Genomic DNA, 12,703 nt, shown 5'->3' on the forward strand with positions numbered 1-12,703 from the left:
TCAGTTTGTTTTTATTCATGTTTTGCATTTAATGTCACTCATTAAGAATACATGAGCACTTTATATTTCAGTATGGGTTCATCTAAACAGTTTTCTCATTTTCTATTTGTGCATTCAGAGATGTAACAGATTATTAATCAAAGCTGGTATGTATTAGCAGCAGGAAGCATATTAAAAGCATTTTCCCCCCAAAAGATTCCAGTAAGCCACTGAAAAGACTTTTGTCTCAATAGGCTCTACAAAATCCTGTATTAGATATATAGTGCACATCACAAACCCACAAAGAAAATACGTCATGTTAGTATCCAATCCCTGACTCTGAAACAAGCTGCAGTTATGTTTATATAGATAAATGAAAGTTAATTGACATAGCCTGTAGTTTGGCAACCTTGCAATTTTTTTTTTTGTCAAAAAGTCAGTTTAGGTGTTAACTCCACATCATCAAATTCTCAGATGCACAACAGTTTGCACATTTTACAGCTTCTTAGCACAGTCGGGGCAATAAATGTGCTCTCCATTGATGACAAAGCGCTTGTTGGCCAAGGAGAGGGAGCACTTCTTGCAGTTGAAGCAGTACTCGTGCCAGGACAATCCCTCATAGTTGACCACATTGGTGCCGTGGCCAAACCCTGCACAGAGACACATGAGGGTGTTTTTTATACAAAAAAAGGATGTTAACATAAAGCATAAAGGCCAAAACATGTAATACATGATCTTACCGTTTGAGACCAAAACAACATGTAAGAGCTAAAGGATTAAATTTAAAAGGGGAAATTGCGTAAGGAGGGAAAAGCTCCCTATCATTGGCACTAATCTCCATTTAAATCCAAGTGCTTATTCATTCATTAGTCATTTATTATGCCTGCCATAAGACAAATTTTAATATTTTTGCTTGTTCAGCTGACCTGCTGTGTGCTGCCTGAACAAATTGAAGTTGTGCTGAAAGTTTATTGGAAGTCATTTAAATGGTTGTCTGCCAGAGATGAAAACAAAGTGTTGCCCTTTTCTTGCTCTCAGATACAAAACTGTCTAACTATATAACACAGTACTTCTAAACCTTACTCCAAACATGAAGAAAGTACGCAAAACATTTTTATAACATTTTTTTAAAATGAATCCCAGCGCACATTATGTAGACATTTAAGACAACAAAACAAAAGACAAATGATGATGCTTCCCTGACCTGTTATTGGGTTCTTGCAGCCATGGCACTTCTTGGCCACATCAGTCTTGTAGCAGTCCACGCAGTAAATGTTGTCCTCATGAGAAGTGAAGCGAGTTCCTGCCAGAGATTTATGGCAGGTTTTGCACACGAAACACTCGGAGTGCCATGGCTGGTCCTGGTAGCTGATCCCTCCAGAGGTGATGGGCTTGGAAAGGCAGATATTTTGATTGTGATGTCAAACACAACGGGATGATAACTAAATGTAGAGAATGATAAAGTCTGTGCTTGTACCTGCTTGCAGTGGAAGCATTTCTTGGCAAACTTCTTTTCGTGGCAGGGAGAACAGTAGATGTCCTCACCCTTGGCCAGGAAACTCTGTGTGCGGATTGGCTGCTTGCACTCAATGCAGGTGAAGCATTCCTCATGCCACACCTTGTTCTTGTACTCCACGTTCTGAGATCCTGAATAACAAGATGATTGAAAACAAATTATCTGGGCTGAAAATTTGCTTAGTCTATAACGAGGAGGGACATTATGTATGTATATATATATATATATATATATATATATCAGTGCCCTGTCTGATATTATCATATGTACTATCATTACTATCAAGGTTCATGCTACCTTGTTGTATCCGAGGGAATTTTTAAAATTAAAGAATTCATTACATCCTATAACTTTTGCCGTGTTTATTAAAGTGTTGTTGTTGTATGCACAAAATAATGTTCTATAGAAAAATTATTACCCACAGAAATAATGTCATGAAAACTTTTCAGAGAGAAAAGGTGTGTATATGGTGCAAACCCACCTGGCATGACCACCTTGTAGCAGCCCTGGCAGCGATTGCCATCCTCTCGGGAGCTACACTTGCCACACATTATCTTCCCATCATCCCGAGCGCTGAATGCCTCACTGGCCAGTGACTTGTAGCATTTGGCACAGCGGAAACAGTCCTCATGCCAGTAGCGGTTCTTGTGGTGCAGCTCCTGAGGGGGAAAAGCAGGGGTGGGGAGGTGAGCAGAGGTGCCTTCACTAAGTCCTGATGCAGACCTCATTAAAATGGAGTTTGTTTACTCATCATGTGGACTGAGGCTCAGGGGCCGAATAGAGAACAAACCTATGTGACCGGCATAAAAGTGGTAATGAAGTGAAGTAGGATGTGGTGAGCCATGAAGGAGTTAGAGGTCTGAGAGGGTGGGAATGCGCAATGAAGTATATAAGCTCCATTATTAGGAATGACACATCTTTTCACGCAGTTAACTGCCTGTGACCGAGTACTGAGAGCATTTTCAAGGCAGAAGTCGGTGCTTTATAATAGCCAGACCTCAAGTTAAAGCCAGCATCCACTCTGAACATATAGTACATACAGTTATGTCCACAATTATTTGGACAAGCAGCAAGGTCAAGCAAATATTGCCTTCAACGGATTTTGAGGAAGTTATTAGGAACAATCCCGTATGTCAGGTTATTTTAGTTTGTCCAGTTACTTTAAGACCCTGTGAATAAAATTGGCTGTTACACCTAAACTGTTTAGAATTTAGTTAAAAGCCTTGAATTAAAGCTGACAGTCTGCACTTCAGTCACGTTTATTCAAAAGCCTCAATGACGATTTACATCTACAAAAGGCATTTTAAAATTTAGATAGCTGCCGCCCAGGGTCTACACAGCATGGCTGATGTGAAAATGGCCTATACGCAGATCAGAAGTCTCCTTTCTCTACAAAATGACCTTTAAAATGTTTTTATTTTGTCCTTGGAATCTGCGAGGAATATCTAGAAAGCTTCAGAAACCCTAATCCATTTTAGGATCTTTGCATTTAACCAAATAAAAGTACAACTATTAAGTATAATAGCGTTTAGGATATATTAATTTGTGTAAGAAACCTTTACATTACACTCAAAGCTTAAACAAAAAAAAAAAATCATTCTTTTCCATCCACACTATTTTCACCTTGGAGTCAGCACCAATGGGGCGTCTGCACTCTGCGCACGTATTGGCGCAGAGCTTATCAAAGCACTTGGTGCACACGTGCTTGTCATCCTTCTTCACATACTTCTTGCCATGCAGATTGTCACGGCAGTAGTAGCAGTCAAAGCGATCAGTCATGGTGGAGGTTAGATAACTCCTGGGACCTGTGAGGAGACGAGAGGAGGAGAGTGTCACTGAATGTGTACAGAGAATCTGCTCTCCACGTTTAGGTCTGCCTACATGGCAGGATGTTTCCTTGTAGCACCAGCAGGGGGCACTGTTGCATTTTCTACAGCCATGGAATCAACATATGAAGCATTCTGAACCCCTTATAGTTGCAGCTCAGAAAGTTTGAAGTTGCTTATATTGACAGGTTGAATATAAGCAACAATACATTCCACCCACATATATGAATATATACATCTGACCTCAACCTAAAAAAATTTAGATTTAGTCTTCAGTGGAAAGATGTATATGTTTTTTCTGCTTTCCCATTGAGACACTATGACATGTGGCTCTAACAGCAAGCATACCAAACTGATGAGAGAAGTGTCAGTGAGGTAAAAAAAGCAGCCCACAGATGTCTACTTGTTGATTGCAGGTTTCCTGGCCTGTAGACTTTTTTATCAAGCTCTCCCTGGAAAGCTTATTTTTAGACCATTCGACTCATTCCCTTCACCCCCTCCACCTCAAAGCTGTCTCCCCAGAGCCCCGGCCCACATTCGATCTTTTGTCTTGCGTTTTGGTCAGATCACTTTCTTAGATGATATTGTAAACTTTGTGTCAGAGTGGCTTTGCTACTTTATTGGTCAACATTCCTGCATTCCTGTCGCAGTTGACATCCAGTGTGAGTAATTTTCTGGAATAAATAGTTATGCATAGTGTGGACAAATAAGCACTATCTAGATCACTTTAAAAGCTTATCTGGAAGCCAGAAAGGGTAGCTGAACAGTCTGTGAACTTTAGAAAAATTGATTTATTTGGATACACAGATATCATTTTAATCCGATGCAACAGCAGCTATGGAGGAAACAATGCAGGGTATGACAATTGTCCCAGTAACCATAGGAGCAAAGAAAACATTTATGCAGGGAGCTATTTAAGTAAGATGTGGTAAAAAAAAATAAAAATAAAAGCCACGTGAAAGCGATGCGAGGTATGTGGTGTGCTCTGTTCTGCAGCTGTGCTCGAGGGATAAAGACTGGACTGGGGACTGAGCAGTGACACGCCCTACTCCACCTAAACTCACCCCCTTGTAGCATTTCATGGCAAAACCCCCTTCAGTCCAACACAGTCAACCTTGTCAAATCACACACAGTACACATTACTAAGCCCAGCAAGCCCGGAGATCTATTTTAGACTTGGACACTCTATTTAAAGTCCATTGACCTTCCAAAGTGGACAAATGTAGATGGATGCAGACTGATGACTGCTGGGACTATGCAGCTATTGTGGCTCCAGCTGACACATTTCCAGTACTTTAATCTGCTGTTGCAAACAGCATGACAGCTGCCCCCTGTCAAACAGCCGTGATGTACAATGATGCTCAGCTGTGGTGGGAGAGGTGTATACCACTGTGCTCCCTTCGGGGAGGAGTCCTCTTTAGTGGGAAAGGTCACAGTGAGACCACTTCAAGAAGTGAGTCAAACACTGGACAGACTGAATATCAGCCGAAATAATATCTGTTGAAGTGTTCTGTTCTTTGCCTCTGATTCTAACATTCCTTAAAGAAGGCCTACTGAAAATGTTCCCATCTTCATGTGAAAGTGTTATAGAGGTAAAGGTGCATGGCAATAACAATTTCCAAAATTTCAAAATAGGCCCCTGAACACTTTTAAACAGTCACTACATAATTGAACATCCACACATTGTAATATTAAACCACAAATCCATAGTACAACATGGCCTTTTCATGATGATACAATATAATGAGGAGTTATTGGGTCTATTAAGTTATTTTACTGCAGAAAAATACAAAATTCTCCATAGTGTAAGTAGATGTAACTATATATATATATATATATATATATATATATATATATATATATATATATATATATAGTTATATATGCTATTTAACAATCACAAACCCGTCCTCTAAAATGAGAGTTGTGAGTTGAATCATGGCCTTTTAAACACTGTTTCAATAAATACTGAATATTATATTCATGCAGAAGGTAAAATTCATTGCAGGCTGTTGTGTTCATCTGCATCAGCTTCAGCTAGGTAGAATAAACTGGCATACTTATCACATAGTACAATTGACTAAAATTTATTAAATGCTTTTTCTGTGGATATATATATATTTTTTAAATTTCATCTAAAGTAAATAAAGTACAGGGAATATTTGAGCTTTAATTGTGGTGTTAATTTACTCATCCACCTTCTGAAGTGAAAAAAAGTTTTGTTTTTTTTATACATGCTTTCCCTGATTTTGTTTTGATCCAAAGGGAAATGTTATATCTGTATTAGAACTTTAGTGAAGTTTTTCATTAAAATTTAAATACCACCTGAAGATGTTAAAACTGATCATTTAAAAATAGCCCGTATTCATATTACAGGTGAGGTTGTTTCACACATCAAGAAAATCTCAGTGGACCTGCTCCGTTTTTCTGAAAACAATCACAAGAAAACACACTGACTTCATTATCTGAAAACAGACCTGTTCTTCTTACCTGTTACAAAAACATTTTGCATCAGATTAGAAAAAACAAAAAAACAGGCAAAAAGTTTTTACCTGAGTGTCTGTATGTCATGTTTGCGTTCCAGAAAGGCCGAAAAGAAGAACAAGAAAAGAAAAGGAAGACAAAACAGGGTCAGTAGCATCCACAGAGGGTCAAACCTGGAGACCACACATCTTGTTAAGAAATGGGGGCTGTATATACCCCTTTGTGACCTGACCCCAAATCCAAATCCAACCTTCACCCCTCCTGTCCTTTTTAGGGAATGCATTAGAGAATAGATGGATGAGAGAGAGAGGGAGTATGATGCAGAGATTAGGTGATGCAGATTGGATTCCTCTGCTGTAACATCAGCAGGTGAAAAAAAAGGAAAACACAGCCTGGGGGGTTTGAATGATGACCGTGAGGGATAACAGATACTCCCACTGCCCTGACTTTAAATGTTTTGTAGAAGAAGATGTACAGCTGATATGTGGGATAATTCAAAAGGGATGACTCACAAGAGGAACAAGTTGATATTGATTGAGCTGAGGAGGGAAGCTGTTTAGTGGAGAGTTATATAAGGATCTCCTCTTATATATTCATGAGTGGATACTATGGAAAAAAACTAGTGGGGTTTGAAGAATAGAAAAAAATGAAGCCAAGAGTGCTGAATTCTTTCTCTGTTATCTTGTTGATTCAGATTTCAGGAAAGAATATTGTATTTAAATCCAGAGGAAACACCCACACATTCCTCACTAATACTCTTGCCAAAAACAAATTCTCCTCATGCAGTTACAATACTTAACCCAGACCAACAACTGAAACAGAAACATTTGTTAATATTAACAAAACATGAGGCCAAAATGATTAGATATTATTTTACAGAAACAACAGACAGGTTCCCAAGTCATGAGTGGAAAAAAACACTTCTGGTTAGCAAACAGCAGATATGGAACAACATTATCATTTATTTGGAGCTATTTGACCACCGGATTAATCAGTATATCAAATATAACTAATATGTTCACATTACTTTAGCTCTGATATGGTCTATGAAAAATCCTTGAGGTAAATACCTGTATCAAAATGTTCCACTATGTTAGCCAGTTGTTTTGCAGGTCGTCTACAACATGTTTTATAACAAAGAAACTACCTGTATGCTGTTTCCTAAAACAAAGATATAAAAGCATTAAGAGTAAATTAAAACAGTAAAGTTGTGTTCTAGCGTTTGACCTAATGTTATGTAGGAAATAAGCTTCCTTACATTCAGTTAACTTCCACTGTTTCTACTAATACCAGAAACATTATGGTCACCCTCATCTTGTTTTCTCATCATCTTGTCAGCTCAAATGCAGAACTACAGAAAGCACTTTCTTCTGATTCATTCAAGCCTTTAGACGCAGACAAGTTTAAAGCCAGAAATATAAGACCACGATGAAAATTAAAGGAAACTGAAAGCCCACAGACTAACAGAAAGTAAAATCTAATGAGTTGGGAACCATAAAACTCTCTATTTACTCCCTAACCAGTGTATAGAAAAGAAAATGTCCTACGTTGCTCACAAAACACATCTAAATATACACACAAACTAGTGAGTGTGTGTCTGTGTGCTTGTGCCACACTGTTTAAAGGGCATCTGGTTGTAATTACAGATTCGATTTGGTCCATTACCATAGAACACAATATTACATTTGTTCTCTTTTATAATCTGTCACGCAATTACTGCAAACCCACAAAGACTAATCAATATGTCGAGAGGCGCCATGACTCCCCAGCCTATAAAAATCTCCAGTAGATGGTCTGCTCAGGAAATCTGTTACTTCTCAGTTTATTTGCATACTTAACTTTAAGTCTTGTTTCAGATTATTATGTCTGTAACCAGATAATTTTGCCCCACATCCTTTTTCTCCTTTAGCTTGTTTGGGTCATCTGTCTTGGTCTTTATCTCTTTATCTGCACTGCGATGCATTCCTCTCATCGTTGCCTTGACTTCATGTGAATTTTGATCATAAGGGGTGGGACAAACTGGAAAGGTCACAGTCTAACAGTTTGATAAACTGGATAACTGATAATGGAATAATTATGATGGCGTGGTAAACGGTGGATTTTTTTTTGTCGTTCTCTTATTATTTTTTAACCAGTAGAGGTCCAATATTAAGGTACACACTCTGTCATTTAGAAGGTTTTACACATCAGGACATAATAGAAAAATTACCTCATCCAGATATTACCAGAAATTAAAATTAAAATTTCCTTACATAGGTAAAACCTCAAATGAAGAACAACACATGACACAGTGTACATCCACGTTTCATTAACTTGCAGAACTGCCTGCAATAAGTTAAAGTAATTGTTTTCTGCATGACCTTATCAATCTCTCACATCATCGTGGAGGAATTTTGTCCCACTTTTCTGAACAACGTTGCTTCAGTTCATTTGCAGGTCTTTTAAGGTCTTACCGCAGCATTTCAGTCCGGTTGAGGTCTGGACTTTGACTAGGCTTTTGCAACACCATGATTCTTTTGTTTTTCAGTCATTCTGCTGTATATTTGTTCCTCTGCTTGGGATCGTTGGCCTGCTGCCTGCCCCAATTTAGGTCAAAATTCAGCTGTCAGACAGATGGCTGACAACCGAATTCAAACGTCACCCTCTGCCACCTTGCTCAACAGTTGGTATGAGGTATTTGTGCTGACATGCTTTTTGGTTTCCTCCAAACATGGTGTTCTGCATTATGGCCACACATCTCCAATTTAGTACTGCTTGTCCAAAGGGCATTGTTCTATAAGTCTTGTAGCCTGTTCAGATACAGCTTTTCAAACCTAACATGCTAACAGCATCTGAGGTGTAGCACTTCGGTTTTTGGTGTTTTTTTGCAATTTCTCTGAGCATCCCAAAACAGTATGGAAATGACCTCGTAACCCTTCCCAGACTGACGGGCAGTAACAATTGCTTCTTTGAGATCATTGCTGATGTCTTTCCTCCTAGGCATCCCATTAAGACACAACTGAACACTCCAGAACAGCAAACTGCCAAAATCTCTGCTGTTATAGATGTGCTCACATTTACTGATGATCAGTGATTCAAGTGCATTTGATTCAAGTACCTGGCTGCTACTTATCCTTTTTTGGGAAACCCAAATAACCCCTGGTCAGCTGACTCACTAAAATATGTTCCAAATAAGAAAATCCTGGTTGGTGATGTAATAAATTTGCCATTTTTACATTTAGAGAAAAAAGGAGGACAAAGGCTTTAAAGTCATTCACACTGCTAATGGAAACAGACAGTAATACAGGCAGTAATATGCCCTCTCAAACCGTGTGTGTACTTTTGAAACTGCTCCTGTTGTGAGACGCAATGAATTTGATGAATTTTTAGGTGGAGGTTTCAAGCTCATTATCTAACACCTCTCTAAGCTGGCAGCGCTGAGAAACAGGAAATCTGGCCTGTACTTCCTGAATAATAGCAAGTCATTTGGGGTGACTGACATAGGCAGCCACCCTCATTCTCATTGTTACCAACAGCAACAAAACCCTTGTCTATCTGTCTGAGAGCTCATTTCTCAACATGACCTCGTGTCCTGGACATCTCAGTGTCTCAGTCACCCTCCAAATCTGGTTAGTGGGCAGACAGCCTGAGCCACACTATCTTTGTCAGGGGAACAGTGACTCACCAAACACACACACAGAAACACACACACAGCGACATAGCACACCAACCATTTGTTCATGTACGGAGCTGTGTTACAAGATGGACATAAGGTCAGGATGAGACTGCAAGACCAAACACGCCGAGGTCAAATATATTCTAACGAAAAGGCCACAAGGGACGGTCGATCAACACAGTAACACTCGTTAAACTAATACATCTTAGATGTGAGTGTTGCTAACACACACACGCCCACAGTCACGCACTATAACTTTCAGACTAAAGCTAAAAGTTAGTTTCCATGGTGCTCATTGCTCTCACATGGCTCAAGCCTCTAAACATAAAGAACTTATTTCTTTCTGTTGATGCAAGGAGCGATAGTTTACAGAGAAGAAGAAATCCAGTTGTGTACTTGACAATGGATTCAATAATTAATTAATGATAAAAAGTAAAGGTGAAATATATCATAAAAGTCCCCTGTCAGTTTCTGTGGTTCGGTCAGCGTTCTGGTTGTCAGAGTAAAACAATGTTATACTTGTATGTAAAAAATAATGTCAAAGAGTGAAAGGGTACCATTTATTTTTTAAATTTCATAGTCTTTAACCTACTTCTACAGGCCAAATCACACCATGATCTATGTCATCATAATCATATGTTGAATGATAATGATTGCTGAATTAACATGAACTAAAGTCATACTTTCCAAATTGCATGACTTTTCACTCAGTTGCATTTAACTGACGGCTATAGCAGTTGTATAAAAGCATATACAGATATAGCTATTTGAATCTGCTGAACTCAGTCCCAGATCATGCTTGTGTAATGACTGTAAACTGGCACATTTTGCACACTTGTGCACTTAATTGCACATAACTTTAATATCAAGCAGTGTAAATTTGCTCTTTTTGTGTTGATAGTGAACTTGTATATAAAAGACCGTATAACAACATGATCTGTCCTTTCTAAAGGATAAAGAATCCCAATCATATTTTTCTCAGCGATTTTCTGTTTGTTTGTTTTTTGTGTGGCTAAAGAGGGAAAATAAAGGAGGAGTAGTACATCTACACAGAGCATATTATTACTTCCTCTCAGCGGGGTCGGCCCACACAGATAAACAAGCAGCATTGCCTATTTAGGTTCTGGGCTGGTGAGAGCGCCGTTTCATGCATTTCATCAACTTAGTCATCAGGACTCAGGCACAACCTCTTTGTTTGTCTCTCTCTTCACTCTGTTTACACATATGAAAGAAATGATGGAACTTCCCTCTTAACTAAAGTATGTCTCCGTCAGGATAAACTGCTGTCTTAATGCCCCCCCCCACCCCCACCCCCAGTGTGTGGCAGATGTTGATGGAAAGGTGCCCTCAGAGGCACTGAGACATAGCACTTTAAATGTATATCAATCATATATCATATATCAGGCTATCAGGCTTTATAAATGAATAATCTGTCACTCTCTGTTTGGATGTGTACACTGCTTTTATGCTGATTTTACTAAAAGTTAAAAAAAAAAATAAAAAATAAAAATAAAAAAGACTTACATGGCAAGAAAAAAGACAGGAGGAACATATAACCATGTGAAAAAGTATTTTCAGTTTGAAACTGGGTTAATTTATGTCCCATTTAAGTACAAAGTTTTTATGGATTTTGAAGGATGGTGAAGTCATACTGGAAACACAAAAAGGTCCAGTGTTCCAAAGAAAAAGCTGTAATCTCCAGGTCTCTTTAATGACATCATGCATTTGGTTTGGCAGCTGCCCAAACGGGAAGGGAGGAGATGGTAAGCTGGTTTATGTTGTAACAGTTTATGGCCACACATCATACCTTTGGGTTTTGCTCTTCATTATACAAACAAAAACTTGCACATCTGTAGCACATATATGTCAGTACAAACCGCTACTAGATTTCCAATCCAAAGAAATATTCTTGCAACTATTCTTATTAGTGTAAATGAGTTATATCCAGATATTATATAGTATATAAGAGTTACTCACAGATTACCTTAGAATTTGTTAATTTGCTAATAAAAGTAAGCATAAGCATATATCTATAAACATACGGCATACATAAAAGAACATTTTCTTCTTCATTTAAATATATGCGGACTGACGCCCCAAACAAAGCGCATCACCTGTTGCGTGCCATAGTGCATGAAATAAGCAGCTGATTTCAGAGTAATTCAAGCATGTTACAGATTTCCACACGGACCCTTTGCGTCATTAACTTAAATGTCTAACAATTACGCATTTTAAGTAAGTACGTTTTTGGCATAAACATCCTTGTGATAAACCGCTCCTTGTTTCACATAAACTAAAGCGAACTTAAGCAGCTACCTAATAATGTGCTGCGGTTTGGACTCACCTTTGCAACGCGTAAAGATGAGCGCCTTTCACTCTACGCCAGCAGTGCGTTCAGTGGGTTTGGCCGAGAGGTGAAATCTGCTGAGGCGACGAGGCTTTAAAGACAGGGGGAGCAAAGGAAAAAAAAAAAGCTTGAGGACATCAGCCAAACCTCTGTAAGCGCTCATAAACAATGACCTCAGCCAGGAATTTACAAGCTCTCTTAGCGAAGTTCTCGTCGGTCCTGCAGTCAAGACAAACGAATCGTTTATCATTTATCTGCATCAACGAGCACTGACACTTTTACATTCATTAGTGAGTGTCACGGCAGGTCTGAGCTACAGGAAACCTGTGGTATGAAATTATTACCGCTCGCTACATTTTTTTTTTCCATTTTTTCATCCTACAAAAAAAAAAAATAAATAAAAATAGCCTGACTTGTTAACTTCACACACTTTTTGTCCCACTTCTGTGCTGGTCTCACTTGCCTCCTTCTTTGGTAACGAATAGACGAATAACATCAAGATGACTCATTCTAAAACTCAAAGTAAATACTTGCAGCTTGCAAGCTTAAGCCCCAAGGTTCTTCCAGCACAATTACAAAGTGATGATTAAATGCTGAAAAGGTGCTGCTCTTATGTAACACAGATGGCACCTTTTATAGCCGTAACCGCCAATGCATCATCGCTTGAACTTCATCCATATCCATCCACTGAGAAACACCAGGCCTGTGAAAAAGATGACTGATGATCCATTTGTTTGTAAAGTCGGCGAAGATTTGGCGGAAGGATTTAATGGTCAGAAGGTCCTACTTGTCGTTTTAAAGTCTGTCATGGTTAGTCAAACACCTGGCATAAATACAGATTCATTCATTTAGCTCATTGCCTACGCCAAAAAACCCATTATGTCTATTTATTTCCA

The 12,703-nt window shown here is 38.7% G+C and overlaps 1 protein-coding gene across 2 annotated transcripts; it reads right to left on the minus strand.

Moving 5' to 3' along the window:
* Positions 1-4: 4 nt before the first annotated feature.
* fhl1a (four and a half LIM domains 1a) lies at positions 5-12,047 on the minus strand. 2 transcript variants are annotated; one of them, XM_084950445.1, is made up of 6 exons: positions 11,805-12,047; positions 3,119-3,300; positions 1,977-2,154; positions 1,457-1,626; positions 1,184-1,370; positions 5-629 (listed from the first exon to the last, which is right to left on the minus strand). In XM_084950445.1, the coding sequence occupies exons 2-6, from the start codon at positions 3,272-3,274 to the stop codon at positions 475-477; spliced, it is 846 nt and encodes a 281-aa protein (XP_084806571.1). In that variant the 5' UTR covers positions 3,275-3,300; positions 11,805-12,047; the 3' UTR covers positions 5-474. The 2 variants fall into 2 exon arrangements, with proteins under 2 accessions (XP_084806571.1, XP_084806563.1); XM_084950437.1 differs by lacking the exon at positions 11,805-12,047 and adding an exon at positions 5,874-6,763.
* Positions 12,048-12,703: the final 656 nt, after the last annotated feature.

Source organism: Perissodus microlepis, chromosome 2, assembly GCF_051167445.1.
Source record: "Perissodus microlepis isolate ML-2025 ecotype Zambia chromosome 2, ASM5116744v1, whole genome shotgun sequence".
Lineage (NCBI taxonomy): Eukaryota > Metazoa > Chordata > Actinopteri > Cichliformes > Cichlidae > Perissodus > Perissodus microlepis.